This window comes from Cricetulus griseus, chromosome 2, assembly GCF_003668045.3.
Source record: "Cricetulus griseus strain 17A/GY chromosome 2, alternate assembly CriGri-PICRH-1.0, whole genome shotgun sequence".
Classification (NCBI taxonomy): Eukaryota; Metazoa; Chordata; class Mammalia; order Rodentia; family Cricetidae; genus Cricetulus; species Cricetulus griseus.
This window is the reverse complement of record NC_048595.1, coordinates 302,162,112-302,188,832: the sequence shown is the minus strand read 5'-3', so window position 1 is coordinate 302,188,832 and position 26,721 is coordinate 302,162,112. Positions and strand designations below refer to the sequence as shown.

General features: G+C 39.3%; 1 protein-coding gene across 1 annotated transcript; it reads right to left on the bottom strand.

The window, feature by feature from the left end:
* Nucleotides 1–82: 82 nt before the first annotated feature.
* On the bottom strand, nucleotides 83–26,599 carry Mblac2 (metallo-beta-lactamase domain containing 2). Its single transcript, XM_027401796.1, has 2 exons — nucleotides 26,018–26,599; nucleotides 83–3,471 (listed from the first exon to the last, which is right to left on the bottom strand). Exons 1-2 carry the CDS (start codon nucleotides 26,469–26,471, stop codon nucleotides 3,086–3,088), a joined length of 840 nt encoding a protein of 279 aa, XP_027257597.1. The 5' UTR covers nucleotides 26,472–26,599; the 3' UTR covers nucleotides 83–3,085.
* Nucleotides 26,600–26,721: the final 122 nt, after the last annotated feature.

Sequence of the window (26,721 nt, the reverse complement as noted above, 5' to 3'; positions counted from 1 at the left end):
GGGGCAGGGGAGAAGGGGAGGGAGAGGGAACTGAGATTGACATGTAAAAGACACTTGTTTTAATAAACATAAACACTACTTGTACACTGAAATAAACGGCCACTTTAATAGTTATCACACCAATGTTTACATATACTTATTGGAAAATTATAGGACAATTTGTGCATGTCACATTCATATTACTATCCATATAAGAACAAATATACATAACCATTTATTCAACTACATCAGCATAGCACACAAGGTTTCAGTTTGTTTTAAGCTTTTCACTTAAAAGGAGACATTAATTAAGCAAAGAAAGTGAAAGTCTACGAGTTCATTATTAGCAATATAAATAAGAAAATTTTTTTGAAATGTCTAACATTTTGACAACTTTGAGTTACATTCACAATAGTCTATTTCCAAAAATCATAAATCAAGGGTCACTGTCAGGGTGAAAATATATCTTTTTTATATTCTAAAAATGCTATTAGGATTTGATATTGTTTGATTTGTTCTTCCCATATATGACATGTTGGAAAGTAAAAAATATATGTGGTCAATTCTATAGATTGTGCAGGTTTAAGAGAGGGCACAGTTTGGTAGCAGGCAAACCTGTGTTCAGTTACTAGCTTTGTTCCTAGTCCATGTTGTATATGACACTAGTCAATTATCTCTTGGTGCTAGAACTAGGATGCAAATTTAAAATGTATCATGAATACTAAATGAGTATGAATTTACTTCCATATGGCAACAATACTGGAATATCACAATCTTCCATTGAAAAAATTGAAAGATTGGGGAAATCAACAAAAATAACAACTTATACTGAAAATTGCACTTTTAATAAATAGGGAAATATCTCATCTGGAATAAATTTTTCCTAATAAAACTTAATGCCTACTCTCTCCTGATCTTAAACAAATACTAAAATATGATAAAACAGTCAATGATTAAGGACTTTTGGCTTTATTTTGTGCTGCTGATACAAAAATAATGGCTATATTTAAGGCTTACTAAGTGATTATAGTTGCCCTGAACCAATCTCTTTTCTCAGTACTGTGTCATCAGTTGAAACAGACCCACCATCTTGAAGAACCATGACAGACAGTCTACTCATGACAATGTATATCTGAGCCAGTCATGGACTCCTTTCTGACTCTCAGCAAAGGTTTACATGGTGGAATGTGATCGCTCAGTACATCTGCCTCTAAGAATATATACAGATACAATCACATATACTATCACAGACCCATCTTTGTCATGCTAAATACAAGGTACTTAGAAGAAATGAGATTTCAGAAAGTTAAATTTATATGGTCATGAAGAATAGGCTAGTCCATTCAGCAATTTTTGAAGCCTGAGGCTCACGTCTTCCCCAGCCTCTCTCCAAGTCTGACTCAACCCCCACCCCCCTTTCCAGGGCATTTCCCCTTCCCCTATTTCACACCCTTCCTTATATCCTTTACATTTAAGCATCATTTATATTAACTTCAACTTACCTATATTATTTTGGGGGGGGTTGTGGACTTTAACATTCAGCTATAATGTATTTTCTCACTTTCAAACCCCCTATATTGTTTAGCACAGTGCTGTGTATGTATGTGTGTGACTGTGTGTATGCCTGTATGTGTATGTGTGTGCACTCACACTTGTACACATGTGCCTACTGAAAGAATAAAAAAATTAAATAACCTGGGTGTTTGAAGGGTAAAAAGTTACATAACTTGACACAAAACAAGAACTGCTATTTTTTCCCAATATTAAACAATCTGATTTCCAAAAGTTGATCTGTTTGGTCTAGAATATCAATAATAAAATGTCAATAATAAAATGTCAATAATAAAAAGGTAGTGGTAAACTGTTTTAAAAACTTTTATGAAATACTTCAAAAGACTTTTTGATAAATTATTATTAAAAGCACCAAACCCAAATACTTTACCTAGTATCACAGAATAGTGTTTTCATGTTTTCTATGACATACAAACATAGACTTGTTTTTGTTCATGACAAAGAATACTGAGCAGGGACAGGTGTTGTGAATCAGGATAATAAGAAGGCCATTTGTTCTATCAATACATAACACATACATTGCAATTAATTTAAAAATCCTTCTGTGGTATGTATACATGTTGTATCAATCAAAACAATAGTTTACATTAAGATGTCAGAGACATCAGGAATTGTTTTGGTACTGTGAAACATGACAGAATACTGAAGTTGCTATTTAATCAGAAAATTTTGTTTATAATAGCTATTAATACTAAAATAGGATATAATAAAATATTATTCTCAATGTGTATATTTTCAAATTTGCCTGACAGTGTCCTTTTAAGAAATCTGACAATCTGAAGTTAGGTTACACACGTTTGAATTTCACTTTCATGACTGAAAATATTACTTACACAATAACAAACAGTAGTGTTTTATTGAAGCACTCTGCAATTTATATTTAAAGCTTTGCAATAAGACAAAAATTCATTGCACTGTTCATACATTAAATTATATAGCATGTTATGTCTTATACAAAGAATAAGAAAAATAAAAAAGGAGGCATAAAATCCAGTATCACAAATATGGGATGTTTTAGCTGTCATTCTAAATGCAAATTTATATTGAGGTCTACTTTGTTTTTGAATCTAAGAAACTTTATCTTTACATAAAATACAGAAATAAAACCAAGTATGAAGCGCAAGCATAGAACTGCATTTGAGTCCGCCTGGGCATCCTGGGAAGTACACTGAGGAGGAGCAAGGGCAGGTCTTTGTGCTGCAGTGGGTGTATCCTTGCTGCCTACATCACCCCACAGCATTTCCAAAGCAAACACTGAAATGACAGCACTGGTCAACTACAAGCTCATTTAAGTGGCTTCTTCCTTGGGAAACAAAAAAACATACAAAGCAAAGACTGCTTGTTTTTTTCTTTTCTTTTCTTTCTTTTTTTTTTTTTTTTTTTGGCTTCCTCATTCTTGATTCTCTTCTTCTCTATTATACAATATGATTATATAAAAGCACTTTTTGAAATGCTCACTAGTTACCGTTTTAAACAACACAAGGGAACTGGGTTAATCTACACAGTTAATGCCAGCAAATGATCAGTACAGATACTAGGGTGAGGTCCTAGAATTTGTTACACGGAGGGCTAAACTTGCAAGAGACCTCATGGCAAAAGTAGATACTTTGTGGCATATTCCAGCTTTTGAAATATAGTTAGATGCTAAACGAAAAAGCCTTTCAGCACCAAAGGTATTGAAGTGCCCAGGAAGCACCTTCTCCACAAGACCTGTGTCCACTAACTCTATGAGACGTTCACAAGTTCCGACATAGTCACTTATCCTGCTGTACGGGAGCCAGTCAATCAGCGATCCATCATATACCACATCACCACTGAAGAGAACCTTCCGGTCTTTGTCATGTAAGCAAATACTGCCTCTGGAGTGACCTGGCATGTGCATAACAGTCAGCTGTCTGTCGCCAAGGTTGATTACATCCCCTACAAACAGAAATAAAAGGTACCAATAAATGTATCACAGTATACTTGACTTTCATCATTGAACAAAACAGAAGAGCATTAAATAAGTTTATAGGAAATTGATGATGACATTAGCTTTACTTTCAATTCCACAAAGATTATATTTGTGTGTGCGTATCTCTCTGTGTGTGTACATGTGTGGCACACAGGTGTGTACATATTCATGCATGCATATGTGTGTAGGGGCCAAAGGTATCTTTATTGCTTTCACCCTTATGTTTTGAGACTGAACCTGGAGCTCATTAATTAGGCAAGGCTAACTGGCCAGTGTACTCCAGGGATCCTGTTTCTGCCTCTTCAGTGCCAGGATTCTAGGCACACATTACTACTGGATTATTTCACAGGTATTGGGAATCAAACATAGTTCTCTGTGTTTGAATGGCAAGCCCTTTACTGAATGGGTCAATCTCTGGCCCCCAATACAGTGTTTCTTAATGCTAATTTAAATATAGGTAGCCTTGGGGCTGGAGCAACAGCTCAGTGATTAAGAGCACTTGCTGCTCTTCTAGAGGACTCAAGTTCAGTTCTCAGCACCCAACCCATGTTAGTCAGTTCCAGCTACAGTGAGATCCCACCCCACTGCCCCCATGAGCATCTGTGCTTGCATGCACATACCCACAAGTAGACACGCCTACACCTAATTAAAAAAACAATAAAAATAAATCCTAACGAATGAGTGGCCTCTATTTTATTTCTGTTTTTTTTAAAGATTTTATTCATTTATTATTTATACAGTTATCTACATGCATGCTTGCACACCAGAAGAGGGCACCAGATCTCAGTGCAGATGGTTGTGAGCCACCATGTGGTTGCTGGGAATTGAACTCAGGACCTCTGGAAGAGTAGTGAGTGCTCTTAACTAGTGAGCCATCTCTCCAGCCCCTTATTTCTGTTGTTTCATAGACCAGTATTTGTCAGATTACATTTTGCCAAGTAACTAATATCAAATGCTACCTCTGTAGGTTATTAAAACAAAAATTTGAAAATGATTATTCTGTGGTCAAATTATTAAAGAAAATTAATATTTCTTTTGGGTAAGCTTCCTAGAGCTATTAATATGCAAGCAACATTGCAGATATATATAAACACAGCTGTATAATTTTCCAAACTCATGGGACCATGAAATCTACTCTACACCATACAGGTGTGGTATCACTATCCTGGCAGCCGTCTGTGAGTGTTGTTTTAGTGAAATGCATCACACTTTGCCTTTTATGCTGTCTTGTGCCATTTAGGGCTTGAGGAAAAAGTGCATGTGGAGATGCTCTTGGTAATGCTATTTCTACCAACAATAAACCCTTCATGCTTGTTTCTCACCCAGGAACCTCACACCTTCTGTTACTCCAGTTAAACTTCTTCAGGCTTAACCGAGGCCATCCAAACTGGATATACTCTCAGATACCTCACAATTATTGACAGTCAGGGGGAAATGGTGGTATATAGGAGAAGGAAAATTGTTGTTTCACTGGGATTAAATCAAGTACTAACTCAAAGTAAATCACTATACATAAAAAGATTCTTACTGCAATCTGTATTGCAAATAAATCGTAGGAAGAAAATTAATGAACTGTAGCTAAAAGCTAATAAAGAAAAAAATCAAGATTTGATAAGCATAAAAGGAAAACAATAAAGAACTGAAAGAACACTAAATAACATACAGCCATGAAAAGAGCAGACCTAAAGCCAACTGTGTCATTTACATATGAATGGGGAAATCCCCTAATCACAGTCAGAGATGGATTAAAAAGCTAGGCATACAAAGTTGCCAAGAGAGCATCTTATAAATTCAAGGACATAAATCATGAAAATGTTATGACACATAAACATCAATGATATGAGAATTAGGATGGCTATATTAATGTAAGACAAATGGATTTTTTTTGCCTAAGAAAAATGTCCAAAGAGAAGAAGTAGATTTTATGAAGATACATAAGATCAATACACTAAAAAACAAAAACAAAAACAAAATTATATGTTTATTGAGCTAAATCCAACAAGAAAAATGCAAGACGAGAAAACTAAAAATTCAGCTAGGGGTGATGTCTCCTACCTACAATCTCAGCAATTGAGAAAATGAGGCAAGAGTTCGGCCTCAGCGCAAAGTTATCTTGGGAAACAGTGATTTCCAAGCTATCCTGAGCTACCAAGTGAAAGCCTTTCTCAAAAAGACCAAACTAAACCACTAAATAACTTTACCTACAGAACTAAAAATCCTTCTCTGAATAATTCATAAAACAAGAGAAAGTTAATCAGTGTACAGAAGACCAAGACAACACTTACTAATTAAGTTAATATAATTGACATATAAAACAATTTACAACCATAGAAATAATGTTCTTTTGATTATACATGTAATATTTATTTGTCTATAATGCAAAGACATAAATCAAGTTTCAATAAATTTTAAAGGAATAAAATCATGCAGAATATACCCTCTGGCCATAACATAATTAGAGTTATTTGAAATAATGAGCAGATACTTTGTGGTGCATCTTAAATAACCAAAAATACTAATAAATTAAAGAGAGAGCAAAAATGAATATGGGAAATGTCCATAGATATAACCACCACATTTTTACCCAGCTTATGAAATCAAAAGGAATTAAGTGTACTGGGTTGAAGTAATAAAATCAAAACACCAAAATTTGTGGAAACTGGTAACACAGTATTTAAAATTGCTTTAAATGCTTGCTGTATACAGTATTAAGTATTGAGATCAATTCTAAAGATGCTATCATAAGAAGATAGAGAAAATCAAACACAAATGTGGATTAAGCTAAATGGAGAGTTAAATTAGTCACAATGCTTGCCACAAAAGTACGAGGACCAGAGGTTGGATCCTCAGGACCCATTCAATAAAGCTGGGTATGGTTGCATGCATTGGTAGCAGAGCATAGGATGATGGAGACAGGAAGGTTCCTAGAGTTTTCCAGCCAGACAGTCTAGCCAATTGTTGAGCATCAGGTTCAGTAAAAGACCCTGTCTTAAAAGATGAGATGGACACAAATTGAAGAATACACTTAAAAGATGTTGACCTCTGGCCTCTATTCACACATGTACACATATACATCTAACAGAAATATGCATAAAACTTTTTAAAGATTAATAATAAGGAATGTAGGAATTGGGACAAGAGAAGTGGTTAAGCAATTAAGAGAACTTGCTGCTCTTGCAATACCTACACAACTTAAAGAAATTCATTACCAACAAGCCAGCATTGCATAATATATCTGAATTTAAATCATAGAGAAGGAATACAGGATCAGCCACCATAACACAGGAAGGAATACATTTATGACAGAAACAGATGAATGAAGACAAAATAGGCAATGATCAATCATAACCAAATTAGTCAACCCTCAAACCCTTAATTGGTATAGGGGAGAAAGAAAATAACAAACAACAACACAATCAGCTGGTAAAACAACCAATGAAATGACAGAAATTAGGAAACTCTATGTAGTAAACCTAAATGTAAATGGTCTTAACTCTACAATTTAAAGGTCTGTATTAGCTGTTTGGATTAAAGACTACGATTGACTTATATGTAGTCTAAAAGAAACACACCTCACTGGTAAAGACACGGGTGAGAGTGGAAGGATAAGAATTGGGTACCCAGCAAATGGAAGCCCCAAAGAAGCTGGCCTAGCTACACTTGTATTGAATAAGACAGACTTCAAGCCAGAATCAATCAGAAGTGATAAAGCACTTCAGTACATATCAATGAAGGGAACAATTAACCAAGAAGACAGAATAATTGAAGCTACACATGCATCAGATATGGAGGCTCTCAATGTATACAACAAACATTAACAGACATAAAAGGACAAGTGGGTCCTGGTAAATAATGGGGATAGCTTCATGTATTACTTATCTTTAGAGAGGCCATCAATACTAAAAGCCCATAAAGAAATGTCAGTATCTACACTATATGTCAAATGAACAACTATAGAATATTAATCTTTTTTTTCACATTCTTCTGAGCAGCCCAAGAAACCCTCTTTAACATAAATCATATTTTAGGTCATAATGTGAGTCTCTACAAATATATAAAAAAAGAAATAATTGTTTTCATCTTATCAAATTATAATTGAATAAAGCTGCAAACCAATAACAAGAGAAATGGCAGAGACTATGCAAATAAATGGGGACTGCACAACATGCTTCTGAATGACCAGTGGGTTATAGACAACACAATCAAATTCTAAACTGGGGCTGGGGAAATGGCTCAGCAGTTAAGAGCACTAGCTGGTCTTCCAGAATACCCATGTTCTATTCCCAGTACACACATGCTCATAACCACATGTAACTCCAGTCCAAGAGGAGCTCTGTTACCCTTTTCTGGACCTTTGTGGTTACAGAGACACATATGTAGATAACACACCCATATACATAAAATAAAAAAAAGTTCCAATCTTAGAATTAAATGAAAACAAAAACAACAACATAAGAAGTTCTAAGAGGAAAGACAAAATAAATGTGAGAGATTACACTGAAAACTTAGAGTGACCACAAGCATTCAATGATGCACACAAAGGTCTTAATAAAACAAGAACAAGACAGACCCAAGAGCAGTAATGGGGAGAAAGAAAAGATTGGGGCAGAAATTTAATGAAACAGAAATCAAAAGAATAGAAAGAAGGCATTAAAAAAAGAGGACTGGTTCTTTGAAATACCAAATAAACAAGATCAATTAACCCTTTGATAACTTTGTCCAGAGAAAGATCAGCCCTAAATTTATAAAATTACAGATGAAAAGGGGGCATTAAAGAAGATATCAATAAAATTAGGGAGTACTTTTGAAAACACACAAATGACCCACCAAAATTTAATCAAGAAAATATAAACAACCTAAATGGGTATATAAAGCCAAGGTCAGAGCAATAATAAAGATATTTCCAACATGAAAAGCTCCAGGCAGGCCAATCCCGTCTCCATCCACCAGCCCAGGTAGGCCAGGGGCTGTTTCCCATTCCAGTTGATCAACCCTGCTAGGAAACATCTGACTCCAGGGGACTGCTCACTGGATCCAAACTCGGCGGCGAGATCCAACACACCCAGACACTGCCAAGGCCCCCGTAACAGTGCCACCTCCATCCATGACAAGAGGACAGACATCAGAATATTGGAACTGTTTGCATCTACCAGAAGGGAACCTTGGTCCCATACCCACCAGGAGAGGAAGAGACTCCTGCTACACCCACCAGAACAAAGGATGAGAAGAGGACAAGGTAAAAGCACATTCAACAACAGAAAACCCAATATGACATCACCAGAGATTAGGAACCAAACACCAGCAAGACCTGAACATCACATTGCAGATGAACCAGAAGAGAATGAGCTTAAAAACATCTTCATGAAAATGATAGAGGACCTCAAAGAGGACATGAGAAAATCCCTTAAAGAAATGGAAGAAAAAACAAAGCAAAACATACAAGATATCAACAAATCTCTCAAGGAAACAGTTCAAGACTTAAAAACTGAAATAGAGACAACAAAGAAAGCACAATCTGAGGGAATGCTGAAAATAGAAAAGCTGGGTAAACGATCAGGAACTACAGATTCAAGCATAACCAACAGAATACAAGAGATGGAAGAGAGAATCTCAGGAGTTGAAGATGCACTAGAAATAGACTCATCAACCAAAGAAAATCTTAAGTCCAACAAATCCCTAACACAAAATATCCAGGAAATATGGGATACCGTGAAAAGACCAAACCTAAGAAGAATAGGTATAGAAAAAGGTGAAGAAATCCAATTCAAAGGCGCAGAAAACATATTCAACAAAATCATAGAAGAAAACTTTCCCAAACTAAATAAAGGCATAACAATGAAAATCCAAGAAGACTTCAGAACACCAAATAGACTGAACCAAAAAAAAAAAAAAGGTCTCCTCATCACATAATAATCAAAACAACAGACATAGAGAATAAAGAGAAAACATTAAGAGCAGCAAAGGAAAAAGGTCAAGCAGCTTATAAAGGCAAACCTATCAGAATTGCACCTGACTTTTCCATGGAAACTCTGAAAGCCAGAAGGTCCTGGATATTCTACCTATATTAAGAGACTATGGATGCCAGGCCAGACTACTATACCCAGCAAAGCTTTCAATCAATATAGATGGAGAAAGCAAGATATTCCACGACAAAACCAGATTCAAACAATACATATCCACCAATCCAGCCCTACAGAAAGTTCTGGAAGGAAAACTGCAACCCAAGGAAGTTAACTACAACCAGAAAAATATAGGCAATAGATAATCCCACTTTACCAATAGCCAAAAGGAAAAGGGGATAGAATCCCACACATAATTTCGCAACCATCACCAAATCAAAAACAAACAAGAATGAACAATCAATGGTCATTAATATCCCTCAACACTAATGGTCTTAACTCACCTATAAAAAGACACAAATTAGCAGAATGGGTAAGAAGACAGAACCCATCCTTCTGCTGCATACAAGAAACACACCTCAACTTCAAAGACAGATGGTACTTAAGAATTAAAGGTTGGGAAAAGATTTTCCAATCAAATGGACCCAAGAAACAAGTGCGGGTAGCAATCCTAACATCCAACAAATTGGACTTAAACTAAAATCAATCAAAAGAGATGAAGGAGGTTACTTCCTACTCATCACAGGAGAAATCAAACAAGATGAAGTCACAATTCTGAACATTTATGCCCCAAATACAAAGGCATCCACATTTGTAAAAGAAACATTACTAAAACTCAAATCACACATAAAACTGCACACACTTATAGTGGGGGACTTCATCACACCACTCTCACCACTGGACAGGAACACCAGACAAAAACTTAACAAAGAAACAAAGGAACTAATAGAAGTTATGGCGCAATTGGACTTAACATATCTACAGAACATTCCATCCAAATACAAAACAATTTACCTTCTTCTCAGCGCCACATAGAACCTTCTCTAAAATCGACCACATACTTGGCAACATAGCAAACCTCAATATGTACATAAAAATTGAAATAACCCCCTGTATCTTATCAGACCACCATGCTTTAAAGTTAGAATTCAACAACAACACGAATTACAGAAAACCTACAAACTCATGGAAATTAAGTAACACCAAATTGCACAATTCCTGGGTCGAGGAAGTAATAAAAAAAGAAATTAAAGATTTTCTAGAATTCAATGAGAATGTGGACACAACATACCCAAACCTATGGGACACTTTGAAAGCAGTGCTAAGAGGAAAGTTCATAGCACTAAGTGCCCACATGAAGAAGCAGGAGAATAATCACATTAGAGAATTAACAGCACAACTGAATATAACGAAGAGTTGGTTCTTCAAGAAAAATCAACAAGATAGACAAACCTTTATCCAAACTTACCAAACAGCAGAGAGTGAACATGAAATTAATAAAATCAGGAGTGAAAAGGGGGACATAACAACAGACACAGAGGAAATCCAGAGAACCATCAGGTCATACTTTGAAAACCTATATTCCTCAAAATTTGAAAATCTAAAGGAAATGGACAATTTTCTGGACAGATTTCACTTACCAAAATTAAATCAAGAATAGAAATGCACCTTAAATAGACCTATAACCCCTAATGAAATAGAAGCAGTTATCAGAAGTCTCCCAACCAAAAAAAAAAAAAAAGAAAGAAAGAAAAGAAAGAAAGAAAGAAAGAAAGAAAGAAAGAAAGAAAGAAAGAAAGAAAGACAAAGAAAAAGCCCAGGGCCAGATGGCTTCATTGCAGAATTCTACCAGAAATTCAAGGAACAACTAATACTAATTCTCCTCAAAGTATTCCACACAACAGAAACAGAAGGGCCATTGCCAAATTCTTTTCATGAGGCTTCAATAACTTTGATACCCAAGCCACATAAAGACAAAACTAAGAAAGAAAACTACAGACCTATATCCCTCATGAACATTGATGCAAAAATTCTCAATAGAATACTGGCAAAAAGAATCCAAGAACACATCAGAGAAATCATCCACCATGATCAAGTAGGCTTCATCCCAGGGATGCAAGGATGGTTCAACATATGAAAATCCATCAATGTAATCAACCATATAAACAGACTGAGGGAAAAAAAAAAACCACATGATCATCTCACTAGATGCCGAAAAAGCCTTTGACAAAATCCAACACCCCTTCATGATAAAGGTCTTGGAGAAATCAGGGATAACAGGTACATAACAAAAGACAATAAAAGCAATATACAGCAAACCAACAGCCAACATCAAATTAAATGGAGAGAAACTCAATACAATTCCTCTAAAATCAGGGACAAGACAAGGCTGTCCACTCTCTCCATACCTCTTCAATATTGTCCTTGAAGTTCTAGCTAGAGCAGTAAGACAACAAAAGGAGATCAAGGGAATACAAATCGGAAAGGAAGAAGTCAAACTCTCATATTTTTCAGACAATATGATAGTCTACATTAGTGACCCAAAAAACTCTACCAGGGAACTCCTAAAGCTGATAAACACCTTCAGCAAAATGGCAGGATACAAGATTAACTCAAAAAAATCTATAGCCCTACTATATACCAATGACACATTGGTGGAGAAAGAAATCAGAGAAACATCACCCTTTACAATTACCACAAACAACATAAAATACCTTGGGGTAACACTAACCAAAAATGTGAAAGACCTGTACCATAAGAATTTTGAGTCTCTAAAGAAAGAAATTAAAGAAGATACCAGAAAATGGAAAGATCTCCCATGCTCTTGGATAGGTAGGATCAACATAGTAAAAATGGCAATCTTGCCAAAAGCAATCTACAGATTCAATGCAATCCCATCAAAATCCCAACACAATTCTTCACAGACCTTGAAAAAACAATTCTCAACTTTATATGGAGAAACAAAAGACCCAGGATAGCCAAAACAACCCTGTACAATAAAGGAACTTCTGGAGGCATCACCATCCCTGACTTCAAGTTCTATTGCAGAGCTATAGTCCTAAAAACAGCTTGGTATTGGCACAAAAATAGACAGATAGACCAATGGATTAGGGTTGAAAACTATTAACCGACACACCTGATTTTTGACAAACAATCCAAATCTATACGATGGAACAAAGAGAACATCTTCAACAAATGGTGCTGGCATAACTGGATGTGGACATGTAGAAGACTGCATATAGACCCAAGCCTATCGCCATGCATAAAACTTAAGTCAAAATGGATCAAAGACCTCGACATAAATCCAGCCACACTGAACCTATTAGAAGATAAAGTGGGAAATACCCTTGAATTAATTGGTATGGGAGATCGCTTCCTGAACATTACACCAGTAACACAAACACTGAGATAACAAATTGATAAATGGGACGTCCTGAAACTGAGAAGCTTCTGTAAGGCAAAAGACACAGTCAGCAAGACAAAATGGCAGCCCACAGACTGGGAAAACATATTCACCAACCCCTCATCTGACAGAGGGCTGATCTCCAAAATATACAAAGAACTCAAGAAGCTAGTCTCCAAAACACTAAACAATCAAATTAAAAAGTGGAGTACAGAACTATATAGACAATTCTCAATAGAGGAATCTAAAATGGCTGAAAGACATAAATGTTCAACATCCTTAGCCATCAGGGAAATGCAAATCAAAACAACTCTGAGATACCATCTTACTCCTGTCAGAATGGCCAAAATCAAAAACACCAATGACAGTTTATGCTGGAGAGGATGTGGAGAAAGGGGAACAATTCTCCACTGCTGGTGGGAATGCCAACTTGTACAGCCACTTTGGAAATCAGTATGGTGACTCCTCAAGAAAATGGGAATCAGTCTACCACAAGATCGAGCAATTCCACTCTTAGGCATATACCCCAAAGAAGCACATTCATACAACAAGGACATCTGTTCAATGATGTTCACAGCAGCACTATTTGTAATAGCCAAAAAGTGGAAGCAGCCTAGATGTCCCTCAATGGAAGAATGGATAGAGAAAATGTGGTATATTTACACAATGGAGTACTACTTAGCGGAAAAAAACAATGGAATCTTGAAATTTACAGGAGAATGGATGGAACTCGAAGAAACCATTCTGAGTGAGGTAACCCAATCACAAAAAGACAAACATGGTATGTACTCACTCATATGCGGATTTTAGACATAGATTAAAGGATTGCCAGCTTACAATCCACACTGCCAGAGAAGCTAGTAAACAAGGAGGACCCTAAAAGAGACATACAAGGTCCCCTGGAGAAGGGGAAAGGGTCAAGATCTGCTGAGCAAATTGGGAGCATGGAAAAAGGGGGCAGGGAGCTACAAGAATGAGAAGGGGATAGATAAGAGGAGGGATGAAGAGAACATGAGGGAGCAGCAGGTTTGAGTCAGGGGAAGATTAGAAGATAACAAGAATGGAGATTCCATAATAGAGAGAGACATTTTAGGTTTACAGAGAAATTAGGCACTAGGGAAATGTCTGGAGATCTACAAAGATGACACCAGCTAACAATCTAAGCAACAAAGGAGAGGCTACCTTAAATGCCCTCCCCTGATAATGAGATTGATGACTGACTTATATGCCACCTGATAGCCCTCATCCAGGAGCTAGTGGAAGTAGAAGCAGACACCCACAACCAATCACTGAACTGAACTGGAATCCAGATTCAGAGAAGGATGAGTGAAGAGCAAAGAGGTCCAGACCAGGCTGGTGAAACCCACAAAAACAGCTGAAAATCAGGGAACTCTTGCTCCCCAGACTGATAGATAGGATACCAGCATGGTACTGATCCAGGAAACCTCGGAAATCTATGGGACCTCCTGTAGTAGCTCAGTACTTATCCCTAGCACAGGTATGGACTTTGGGAGCCCATTCCACACAGAGGAATACTCCCTGAGCCAAGACACATTGGGGTGGGCCTAGGCCCTATCCCAAAGGATACAATAGACTCTGATGACACCCTATGGAAGGCCTCACCATCCAGGGACAGCAGAAAGGATATATGATAAGTAGGGTTTTAGTTGGGAGGGGGGTGGTAGGGGATGACGGAAGGGAGAAGGGAACTGGGACTGTCATGTAAAACAATCTTGTTTCTAATTCAAATAAAAAAAATCTGCTAAGAAAAAAAAAGTTTTACCATCAAAAATAAAATAAAATTTTGAGGAAGAAAAAAAATAAAAACAAACAAACAAAAAGATAAGCTCAAGACAGATTCACTGCTCATGTCTACCACACCTTTAAAGAAAAACTAAAATCAACTCCTCGAAGTATTCCATGAGATGGGTTAGTTTGGACTACCTTGAGACTGTCCCTAAAAACAAGGAGGAGAAGGCAGTGTTGGTAGGGGAGAGAGAGGAGGAGAGGAGGAGGGGGAGGGGGACGATGAGGAGGCAGTGGTGGTGGTGGAGGACGGGGAGGAAAACAGCTATGAAATTATCTCATAATACAAACCAAAAAATTTATGAAATCCTCAGCAAACTTCCAGTCAAGTAGACACAGATGGGAAGGTCCTGAATTTGATAATCAGCACTTTGGAATACCTGCAGGCAGCATTTCTCTTAACAGTAATGACTAAATGTTTTCCTTATAAGGCAGGAGCATGACACTTGAAACCCTGCCACTTCGATAATCAAGAAAATGGAAGTAAAGTCATGAGCATTACAAAGAGATTCTATCTTTGTTTATAGGTGATATGACCGAATATAAAGAAATACTATGCTGTGGGGTCTCTGTGGCCACCACAGCCAGCAGAGTAACAGTTTTCGAGAGACAAGAAGGTAGGTGGCTTCAACACAACTCAGTTGCTACTGTTGGGTCAAATTTTTGAGTCTGACTCCAGGTAGTTTATTTTAGGCATATTTAAGCACAACACAATTTGGGGGGGAAAATGTTCTCTGGTGATGTTGAACTCAATCCCCATGCACACAGCAAAGCTTAAGACATGATTATGTCAAAATTTTTAGAGAAGTACAAGTGACATTTTCCATAAAGATAGGTTGTATAGATTAACTAAGGAAAACAGGATCGAGATAAGGGTCTGAGGGGGGTTGGGCCATTGACAAGACAAACAAACCCAAGATAAAGGTCTTTGGAGGACTGATATGGCCACCCAGATAGAGTGTAAGGGTCACTAAGCAACATCTGCTCCCAGCCTTCTGGGCAGAAAACAGGTTATACATCTCTCCTAGAAGAGACAACCCTGTTTGTTTAACATTCCTGGTTTCCCAGGTGCTTATCTGTGAACACGAGGCCCTACATGCCTCCTATACTGTGCAATGAAGAAAGCCAAAGAACTGTGAGAAAGACAAAGGTGGGGAATGCTATAGGCAGTGATTTTTAACCTTCCTAATGCTGGGATCCCTTAATATACTTCTTCATGTTGTAGTGACCCCCAACCATAAAATTATTTTGTTGCTACTTTATAATTGTAATTTTGTTACTATTAAGAATTATATTGTAAATATCTGATATGCAGGACCCTGTGAGAGGGTCATTCCACACCTGAAGGGGTTGAGATCCACAGGTTGAGAGATGTTACTATAAGGTATTAGGTGACCACAAACACACACATACACACACACACACACATACACACACACACACACACACACACACACACACACACACACACACACACCCCAAAATGAAAATGAAACAAAAACCAAAATCAAAAACTCAAACCACAACAAACTAAAAGCCATATTTCTGTATACTACAAAGAATAATCAAAAACTCATTTAAAAAAAAAAAAAGAACATGGGGCTGGAGAGGTGACTCAGTGGTTAAGAGCACTGGCTGTTCTTCCAGAGGACCCAGGTTCAATTCCCAGCACCCACATGGCAGCTCACAACTGTCTATAACTCCAGTTCCAGGAGATCTAACACCTTCACACCAATGCACATAAAATAAATTTAAATAAACTAGTTTTAAAAGAATACTCAGGCAAGAGAAAGATGTTCACAGGCAGGCATGGTGGTACAGGGCTCTGTTCCTAGCTACCATGGAGGGGGGCTGAGGTAGAAATGTCACAACAGCAAAGCTGGCCTAGCTTTCTGAATAACTTTAAGGCCAGCCTGCAAAATTTAGTGAGATTTTGTCTCAAAATATAAAAATGAAAGCAAAACAAGAGAGCTGGGATGTAGCTCAGTAGTAGAAAATTTATCTAACATGTATGAGATCATAGGTTCAAGCCCCAGCTGGGGCATGGTAAGAAAGAAACAGAGATAAATTGAAGACCCAGTGTTGTATTACTACAGCTTTCTGCAGTGGCTGAAACACTCTTTGGGGGCCAGTTCTGAATCTGAGAACTACTTGAAATGAGGTGCAATTAAGACAAAAATTTGAATTTTAATCTGTTTTCCTTTCAAGTTGTATTTCGACAGTCACATGTGGTTTGTGGCTGCTATAATGTTTTGTGCAGATTCACCACAATCACAATGAAAAATCTGAACATGACTGGAGATGGGGAAGTAGAGTATGTGTGTGTGTTTGTGGGTGGTGAGTGTCAAATAAGAGCAAAGTACTAAAATGTCACAATGAAAGCCATTTCTTTGTATGCTAATCATAAAACTAATTTACAGAATTGAAAGGAAATGGGAAGTGTTAGGGCATAGGCATCAGATCCTTTATAATTTCCTTCCTAGCTCTAACCCAGACAGGGTATCTAACCAATCCATCAGTTTGTACACTTCCAAACTGGGAATAACAGTTCATGCCTTACAGAATATTTAGTTTAGATGTTATAATAGTTTCACTTTGAATGTCTGTCAGCGTACCAGTAAATGTCTGTCATTACACCTAACCATTGCCATCTTCCTCCTCCACAGCCCAAGCTATATGCTTCTAGACTCATCACTTGACGTGTGGGGTTATAATCTTGTCACTCTCTCTCTCCCTCCCTCCCTCCCTTGGAACATTTCAATCTATAAAATAAAAATAACAGTAGAATCTATTTCATAGAGTTGTTTCAATAGGCATTGTGGCGGCTGTTCTTGGTTGTCTGAAGTGAACTACAGTCTAGACATGGAGGTCACACCTGTGATCCAGAACTTGAGGCAAGACAATGCGCCTTTGATCTAGATCTTGAGGCTAGAAGATACACACCTTTAATCCAGACCTTGAGGTGAGAAGGCACACCTTTAATCTGGGCTACACCTTATGCAGGAAACCTATAGAAGGAAGGTTTCATTCTTTTTGTTGTTGTTGTTTTTGTTTGTTTGTTTGTTTGTTTGTTTTTTCGAGAGAGACAGGGTTTCCTCTGTGTAGCTCTGAGCTCTGGCTGTCCTGGAACTAGCTCTTGTAGACCAGGCTGGTCTATGGAGATCTGCCTGTCTCTGCCTCCTGAGTGCTGGGATTAAAGGCATGCACCACCACTGCCTGTCAGAAGGGTTCATTCTTTTTTTTTTTTACATGCTTTCCTTTGCCTTGCTAGCACATCCATTCCTTCTCTGCTATTGAAGCCTACTACCTCAGGATTCCAACAGACACTCAAGACCAGCTGAGACACCCAGCCTCATGGGACTGAGCAACTACTGGATTGTTGGACTCCCTATTCACAGCTAGCCACTGTTGGATTAGTAAGACTGAAGCCTATGTCATTCCAATATATATATATATATATATACATATATATATATATATATATATATAGAGAGAGAGAGAGAGAGATTTATTCCATAAGTTCTATGACTCTAGAGAACCCTGACTAATACATAAATGTTTAAAAAAATTTAAAGAAAGAAATCTAACTATAAAATTTACATGAAGGCTGAAGTTGTGGCTAGATTTCATGCCTAGCATTTGTGAGAGCCTGAGTTTAACCTACAGAACTACAGAAATAAAAAGCCCCTAAAACTGCATACAGCCCAGAACAATAAAGACAATTATGAAAAAGATAAAGTGGGAAGACTCACACTACCTAATTCCAACAAGCTAAAAAAGAAACACTGTTTTTCTGCCTAAATGACAGATACAATGTTATAGTCTGAATACAAATTGTCTGCAATATATGTTCATGTTTGAGTGCTTGGTTCCCAGAGAGTAGGGCTGATTGGGAAGCTGTGAAACCTTTAGGTGATTCTTGATATTGGGCAGTTTTCAAAATCAGTGAATTATACCAGCTTTTTTCAAACTTCAATTTGCACTGAAGTCCTAGGAAGGGTTTGTAAGACTGTGAACTTGGGTTCTACCCATTTCTGATTCCATAAGATATAGGATGATGTGTAAGAATCTGCAGTTTGAAAAGTTCTGGGAGCTTCTCAATCCAGGATGCCAACATGTAAAGAAGCTTGAAGTGAAAACAGTGTTTCTGCAGGCAGAAAGGCAAAACTCCTGACATCTAACAGTCTAACTTCATCTTACTCACTGCAGTAGTTACCCTGAGTGTCCCTTAACAGTAAGGCTTCCTTTTCTGCATCATACCTGCAACATCTAAAGGGTTGGCTATCAAGTCCTATGAATTTCTGGTTTTAACAGATTTACCCAAATGTTTGTTTGGAACCCCAGAGTTCTGGAACCACAGTCATGCCTAATGCTTTTTCTAACAATGATCCCCAAAATACATAAGTACAGAGTTGAAGGCTCTCAAAAAAACTTTGTTTCTTATTGAAGTCCTAGAACATCTGTACTATCTATAGCAGGCCAAAAAAAAAAAAAAAAGTCTCATTACTGCATCATCATCCTGTCTGGTCCTGACTTAAACCTCAGCAATGACATTAAGACAGTGTGAAGCAAAACTGGGCGTTGGTGGCACACGACTTTAATCCCAGCACTGGGGAGGCAGAGGCAGGTGGATCTCTGTGAGTTCGAGGCTACACTGGGGAGGCAGAGGCAGGTGGATCTCTGTGAGTTCGAGGCTAGCCTGGTCCCTGGTCTCCAGAGCGAGTGCCAGGATAGGCTCCAAAGCTACACAGAGAAAACAAAAAACAAACAAACAAACAAAAACAAACAAACAAACAAAAAGATAGTGTGAAGCATCCCCAGATTTCTCCAAATTCTATCCTTGATGTCAGGATTCTACTAGTTTAAAGTATTTCTGAGAATTAAAAACCAGCATCATTCACTGTATGCTGGCAGGGTTAGGGAAAGAAATCATCGTTAAGTTGATTTAATAATACAACTTAGGGTTGTATTATTGTGTCTTAGGGTTACTAACACTGTGATGAAACACTCTGACTAAACTTAACTTGAAGAGTTCATCATTAAAAGCAGTGAGGGCAAGAATTGAAGCAGGGCAGGAACCAGCAGGTGGGAGCTGATGCAGAGACCATGGAGAGGTACTCCTTATTTGCTTGCTCAGCCTGCTTTCTTATAAAAGCCAGGACCACCAGCCCAGGCATGGAAACACAGCCCACAAGCTGGTCACTCCCCCACTGATCACTAATTAAGAAAATGCCCAACAGCCTGATCTTATGGAGGCACTTTCTCAACTGAGGCACCTTCCTCTCAGATGACTATAGCTTGTGTCAAGGTGACATAAAACTAGCCAGTACAAGTTGAGTCTAAACCAATTATTCAAAAAATGTACAGAAGGGAGTGGTGTGAGAGCAGTTTTATGCTCAGAAGGACCAATGAGAAAATGGAGTCCATTCTTTAGTAATACCCAGGTGATACTCAAAATGTCTTAATGAAAAGTCAAATAACCCCCAGGCACAATGGACACCAACCACAGTGTCCTTGGTGCCCAGTATCACTTGATCTGCTCTACCCTGTGGTTTAAAAATGGTTCCCATATGCTAAAACGTGCTTGGGTACCAGTGTTTCCTAGAAACCTCTTATGAGGATCAGCCACCTATGAGACCTTCCCTTTCTTCTCTCCTCCCTCTTTCTCCCCATCTCTTGACTTCTCAAACACCCTTTCCCATGGTAGCATCCTACAGCTCTTTTCCAATTGCAGTTTTTAATACAAAAATAGACATATATTTGAAATAAGACGTTGAAGGCTTTAAAACATAAGAGACATTTCCTTGCCTCATTCTCTACTTCCAGTGTACCTCTTAAAGGTGACAATTTTAAGTGATGTTAGCTCCATCTTCTGATAGTTAATGATACAAAATATTGTTGTCTTCAAGTGATGATTATATTACATTTTTTGAATTATCAATTTGATATAGTCCGGTGATATCATGCATGTATTTCTGTTGATTTAAAAATTTATGCCACTGATTGCTTTCTATATCTTTAGCTTTTCATTCTCTGTCATTACACACATATGTATTTCACATCTTCTCACCACACAGAATTCCAGAACTGTGATCCCTCTATGCCTGTAAATGATCATTACCAGGGCATCCACTCTGCTATGTTGATGCTTTGTTTCGATTTTCCTTTCCATTAGAGTTTTGCTTTTATGTTTAATGCCTTCCTCTCTGTTGGCTTCATTCCTTCCTTGTAAGGGCCATATCCCTGTGGTTTCCTAAGTAACAGATGTGGGAAATGCTTTTGTGAGAACTTCGCTGACAGTGGGATGGATGCAAAGTTCTAAGACTGGGACAATTGCTACTCGAGCAAAATGTCTGCTCTAAATCAGCTCCAATCCCAATATTTGGCCCTTGTTTAAACTTGTGGCAACCTGCTGGGTCTTCTTTGATCTCCTGGAAGCCTGTTGGGTCGTCTTTATCTCCATGTTCGGATTTTTTACTGTGTGCTTGACTTGGATGTGTTTTCATCTCTGAGCTGGGAACCCTGTGGGGTCTTTTAGTCTGAATGCACATCTTTTTTTTTTTTAAGTTATTTTTTTTATTTGAATTAGAAACAAGATTGTTTTACATGACAATCCCAGTTCTCTTCTCCCTCCCGTCCTCCCCTACCACCCCCTCAACTAAAACCCTACCTATCACATATCCTTTCTTCTATTCTTCCCCTGACTCAACCTTTCTGCTCCCTTATGACCTCTGCATCCTTCCTCTTCTTCCCTTCTCATTCTCGTAGCTCCCTCCCCCCTCTTCCCATGCTCTCAATTTTCTCTGGGGATCTTGACCCTTTCCCCTTCTCCAGGGGACCATGTATGTCTCTCTTAGGGTCCTCCTTGCTTACTAGCTTCTCTGGCTACGTGGATTGTAGGCTGGTAACCATTTACTCTATGTCTAAAATCCACATATGAGTGAGTACATATCATGTTTGTCTTTTTGTGATTGGGTTACCTCGCTCAGAATGGTTTCTTCTAGTTCCATCCATTTTCCTGCAAATCTGAATGCACATCTTATACTTATCAATTGCTAGATATGCTTTTGGATTGCTTCTGTGCTCTACTTACACCTCAACTGAATGATCTGCACTTATTACTCCATTGCTGGCCTTTCAAATTGCTCCCTATTCACCTAGTCTCCCTCCCCCTGCTCAGGGTCCATTTTATCTATCTGCTTTTTGCACCTGTATCCTCATCTTCTACAAAATGAGTTGTATGCTTTAAATTCCCTAAACTCTTTGTGGATAGTGTTTGTCTTTCATCCTTAAAGCATCTTGTTGCCTTGAGAAAACCCCTCCAGTAGCTTTGTTTATTTTCAGACAACACTGATGATATTTCCACCCCAACTTCCAAGTTGATTTATGCTAAATGTTAAGCTATTTGGTTTTAGCTGGGTGGTGGTAGCATATGCCTTTAATCCTAGCACTCAGGCAGATATCTATGAGTTCAAAGCCAGCCTGATCTACAAAGCAAGTTCCAGGACAGCCAGAGCTGTTACACATAGAAACCCTGTCTTGAAAAGCCAAAAAAAAAAAAAAAAAAAAAAAAAAGAAGAAGACATTTGATCTGTGTTAGCATCTTTGAACAGAAACTTTGCTAGAAAGCTTGAGGCCCCCATCTCTTAATGAAGAGCTCTTTCCTATCACCCTCCAAGTATTCGGTCCAGCTTTCTTTTCACACCTTCAAAGGCTTAAAGCACCGCATACCAACAATTTACAATATTTTTCCAGCGCCAAAAATCATTTATCATCTACTGGGATTGGGAAACCAGGGTCATTATCACAGTTTCTAGTCAGCATAGTTGATCTCAGGCAAAAATCTTGGCTGCCTGTTGAAGAGTAAAAAGGAAAGTGACACTTGAGGCATATACATAGGACCTCTAGAAGCAAGCTTGCCAGTAGAGAACAGGCCAGGGGTGGCAGATTGTCTCCATACTGGCATCTTCCCTCTTTCCTCAAGAGATCAGATGTCCCTTATATTATATTATAATTCTCTAATTTCCTACCCCTTCCCCCACCAGGTGGGGAACAGGAGGCTTGGCTCTCATTCTTCTGAGTATCTAATAAGAAATGTACATGAACACTCTCACACTCGTTCCCTGTTCTCCATGTCGTATCTCTGAGCTCAACTGCACTGAGTATCCCCTGGTTAAGAAAATCCTTTATTTTCTATGCCTGGAGAAGGAGCTAACTGAATGGGGGAAGGCACTCCTTTCAGAAGGGCTCTATCCTTTTAAAGAACTTATTACATGCTTACAATCTATTTCACCTATGCTAGTGTTCCCTCATTCCCACTAAGCACACATTATAATGGGAACTGAATTGGTTCTTGAGATAGAACTGTTCACTCAGTCACATCTAATTTCTACCATCCAAGATAGTTCCTTTGGCCAATGTAGATTTAGACTTCAAGTCACAGTCTCTTCATGAAAGTGCTAGTTCCACGTAGAAGGTATGTAGTTCCTTGCAGGAATGTTAAATACACAGTGTCCCTTCAAAGAGAGGGACATATAACCTGTTTTCCACCCAGAAGGCTTGGAACAGATGTGGTTAATCACCTGGTGACCTCTGTGTTATCTGTGTGGTCAGGCTACACTGGCTCCCCCAGACCCTCATCTTGATCTCCTTAGTCTCAATCTATAGCACTATCCTCCCCCAGACCTTTATCATGAACCTGTTTATCTTGAGCCTGTTTCCTCAGTTAATCCACAGAATCTATCTTTAAGAAAAATGTCATTTGTACTTCACAGAGTTTCGATGTAGTCATCTCCTAGACATTGTTGTGCACATGGAATTGAATTATTACCAGGGAACATTTTTCCAAATTGTGTTGCACTTAAATATGCCTAAAACAAACTACTAGAACTTCAGACTCTCAAAGTTTGAAACAACATCCGCTACTGGGCTGTGTTAAGCGGAACTGCCTTATCTGTCCCAGATGGACATTCTACTCTGAGCTAATTTATCTTGGTGACTTTAAGCAAACTGTTTAAATAGGGATAAGGAAGACAAAGGGACAAATCACTTGAAATGAAATCACCAGAATATTGTAAAAAACAGACAATGGTATGTTATAGTTTAAAAGGCCTGGGCTAGAGCGGGCATTGGTGACACATGCCTTTAATCCCAGCACTCAGGAGGCAGAGGCAGAGGCAGGTGGATCTCTGTGAGTTCGAGACCATCCTGGTCTACAAGAGCTAGTTCCAGGACAACCTCCAAAGTCACAGAGAAACCCTGTCTTGAAAAAACAAAAAAAACTAAAATAAAAATTTAAAAAAACTAAAAGGCCTGGGCTGTAGTATAATCTCAGGTCTAATGCTCTCATAGAAAGATACTGTTTCACTATTAGTACACGGCATTGTTTTCTGTCAAGGCTAATGCACTAGATGAGATAGCTATCCTCTTTGACCTTCACTTAGATGGTAGCTTTTAGGTTAGAGATACAGTGAAGATTTATGCTTCTTCATGACAGCAAATCATCAATTCACTTAATGAAATGTAGTAAGTGACTTTGCCCACTTGTATTCTAACCAGAGCTGTTCTGTTACAGCTGCATATGAGTGTGCATGTGCAAATACATATGAATTTTTAATATGAGTATCTTACATCTCCTTCGAGACATCTGGATTGTGTTAATACCCAGCTAGCATCCCACATCCTTCAGAAGACAGGAAATTAATATTCCTGAGATGAGAGACCAGATGCTGCTGGAGAGGGTGAGGCATCTATGTCTTAATGAGGAGTGACTTTCTACAATGCCATCTGTTGCCCTCAAAGCGAGGCTCAAAGCACCACACACCTGTAGTGTACAGTACTTCTCCAGCTCCTAAAGCATCAGGATTTACCACCAACTGGGAACTACCATGGTATAATCCCAGTGTCTAACTGGTCTAGACGATCACAGGCAGGATATTCAGTCAGCCTCTCTTCCACATAACAATCCCTACAGTCTTCGCTTTAGTGATGTGGTAGACTTTGGGGAGCCCCTTTTGAGAGCCTTACCCTGCCTGGCGAGTGGGGGGGCATGGGTAGGGGCAGGTGGGATGTTGGGGGGAGGGGAGTGAGAGGGAGAAGGGATTGATATGTGAAGCAAGCTTGTTCCTTATTTGAACTAATAAAAGAATAAAATAAAAAATAAAAAAAGAAATCTTTAGACTTAAAGCTTTAATGAAGGGACCTGTCAGTTGGGTGTAAGGGACTAGAATTTCATTGTTTTTAATATCATGTATTATATCCTGTTGAAAATTGTATTTCTGTAAAATATTTTATTTATATATTGTTTATTTCTTAATAAGCATCATTATAATGCAACCGATTTTTTTAAAAAAAACATTACAGGAGTGTATAGGCAATTAAAATGATTAACATTGAAAAATTGACTTCCATAATCTACTAACAATTATCGCAATGTATAAGAAGGATTTATTAGTATCTGTTTGCTTTCCTCTACTATGCTTTGCTTCAAGTCCCAGCTTTGACCATGACTGCTCAGTGGCCACTAGGCAAGACATTTAATCAAGGGTCTCTGGCTTCACTTCACAACATTATGTGGATAAAATTTAAAAATAAACCCTACAAAAGAAAATATGAAATAATATACCAAGTATTGCCATTGTCACTAATTAGTCCAATTACTGCATGGAGAGAAGGGGCCTGGGGTCCTACTCTATTTTGCTGTATCTGCCAATTTCATAGGACCAAAGAGAATGAAGTCTGCGGTAGCACACATACGTGATCCACCGCAAACAACTCCCTTATTGATCTTTTCTAGGCCTTGCTCTCATGCAGACCAGATATTTGTCATAATTCTACTTTTCTACGTTTGTGTTCACTATCAAGCCGTCCTTTCTTCTTGTGGAGCAATAATAAGGAACAAACCCATCTGAAGGTGAGGGTGGATGAAATGGCTGGAGCCACAGCTCTCCAGTTTTCTAACCCTACAGGTGGGACTCATAGTCACTCCGCGGTGAGCACGCAGATGAAGCAGCAGTTCTCAAAGCACAGAGCATAACACTTTTCTCAAGGTGCCATTCCTTAAAAGCCTACTCGTTACAAAAGCTGGAAATGTTCGACTCATGCTAGGGGAAGAAAGGAAAACCCCAGTCACAAGTCTCTGCAGTGTTACTACTGTAGCCGACACAAGGAATTGATTGGGGGTGGTGCCAGCTTTTTAGAGACAGCCACACAGTTGCAGAGCGCTTCTCTGGGCAGAGAAGGCTGCCAGGGCCTTGGCTCTGCTCAAACCGGCTTTCACGCAGCAAAGGGTGAGACACACTGTACCCCAACAATGCCAAGGTGGCCATGGAGGTCTGCAACATGCTGCACACGCTCCCCAAACCCCTCCCTCCACGACAGCGCACGCCCGCGGGGGCCCATTACCATCCTGCAGAATGAGGGTCGGCTGCACTGCCTGCACTCGGAACTGCCTGGCCCTCCAGCCAGGGCTGGGGGCTCGCACCACCTCGCTGTCAGAGAGCCAGGTCACGGTCTCAAAGTTGTCCCCTCGAGCCAGGGCCTCGGCCTCAGCGCGGTGCACAGCCACCTGGTCGAACTGGTAGAGCCCGCCGGAGTGATCGAAGTGCACGTGAGTGGCCACAGCCAGCAGTGGCCGGCGCCCGGCATCCTCCTTAGCCCCGCAGTCCTGCAAGAGGCCGGAGGAGTAGAGGTACTCCGGGAGGCTGCGCAGCCCCAGGCCCGTGTCGATCACCACGTCTTGCTCGGAGCCGCGCACCAGCCAGATGTTGGCGCGGTTGCCTGACTCGTAGAAGCGCTCTTGAATCCAGAAGATGCCATCGCCCAGAGACTTGTGGGCGTACCACTCAAGCGCGGACATGCTGCTGCGCAGGGGTGCGGCCGGGAGAGGTGGGTGTGCCTCCCAGGGGCAGTCCGGACCCAGAGCTGCCGCAGTGTGCGGCGTACTCCACTCAGCCCCGGAGGAGGCGCGAAAGAGGGGCGGGGATGCGGAAGGGAGCGCGGATAGGCCGCGGTGACGCTGCCCAGATCTCCTGCTCCCGGTCCGCACAGCGCAAAGGCTGCACCCCAGGCTGCCGCAGCTTCTGCAGCCGCAGCACCGTGGCAGTAAC

Coding starts and splice junctions, on each gene's coding strand:
- Mblac2 (XM_027401796.1), bottom strand. CDS start 26,471: ATGTCCGCGCTTGAGTGGTACGCCCACAAGTCTCTGGGCGATGGCATC. Junction 3,472..26,017: donor GACCCTCATTCTGCAGGATG/GTAATGGGCCCC, acceptor TTCTGTTTGTAG/GGGATGTAATCAACCTTGGC.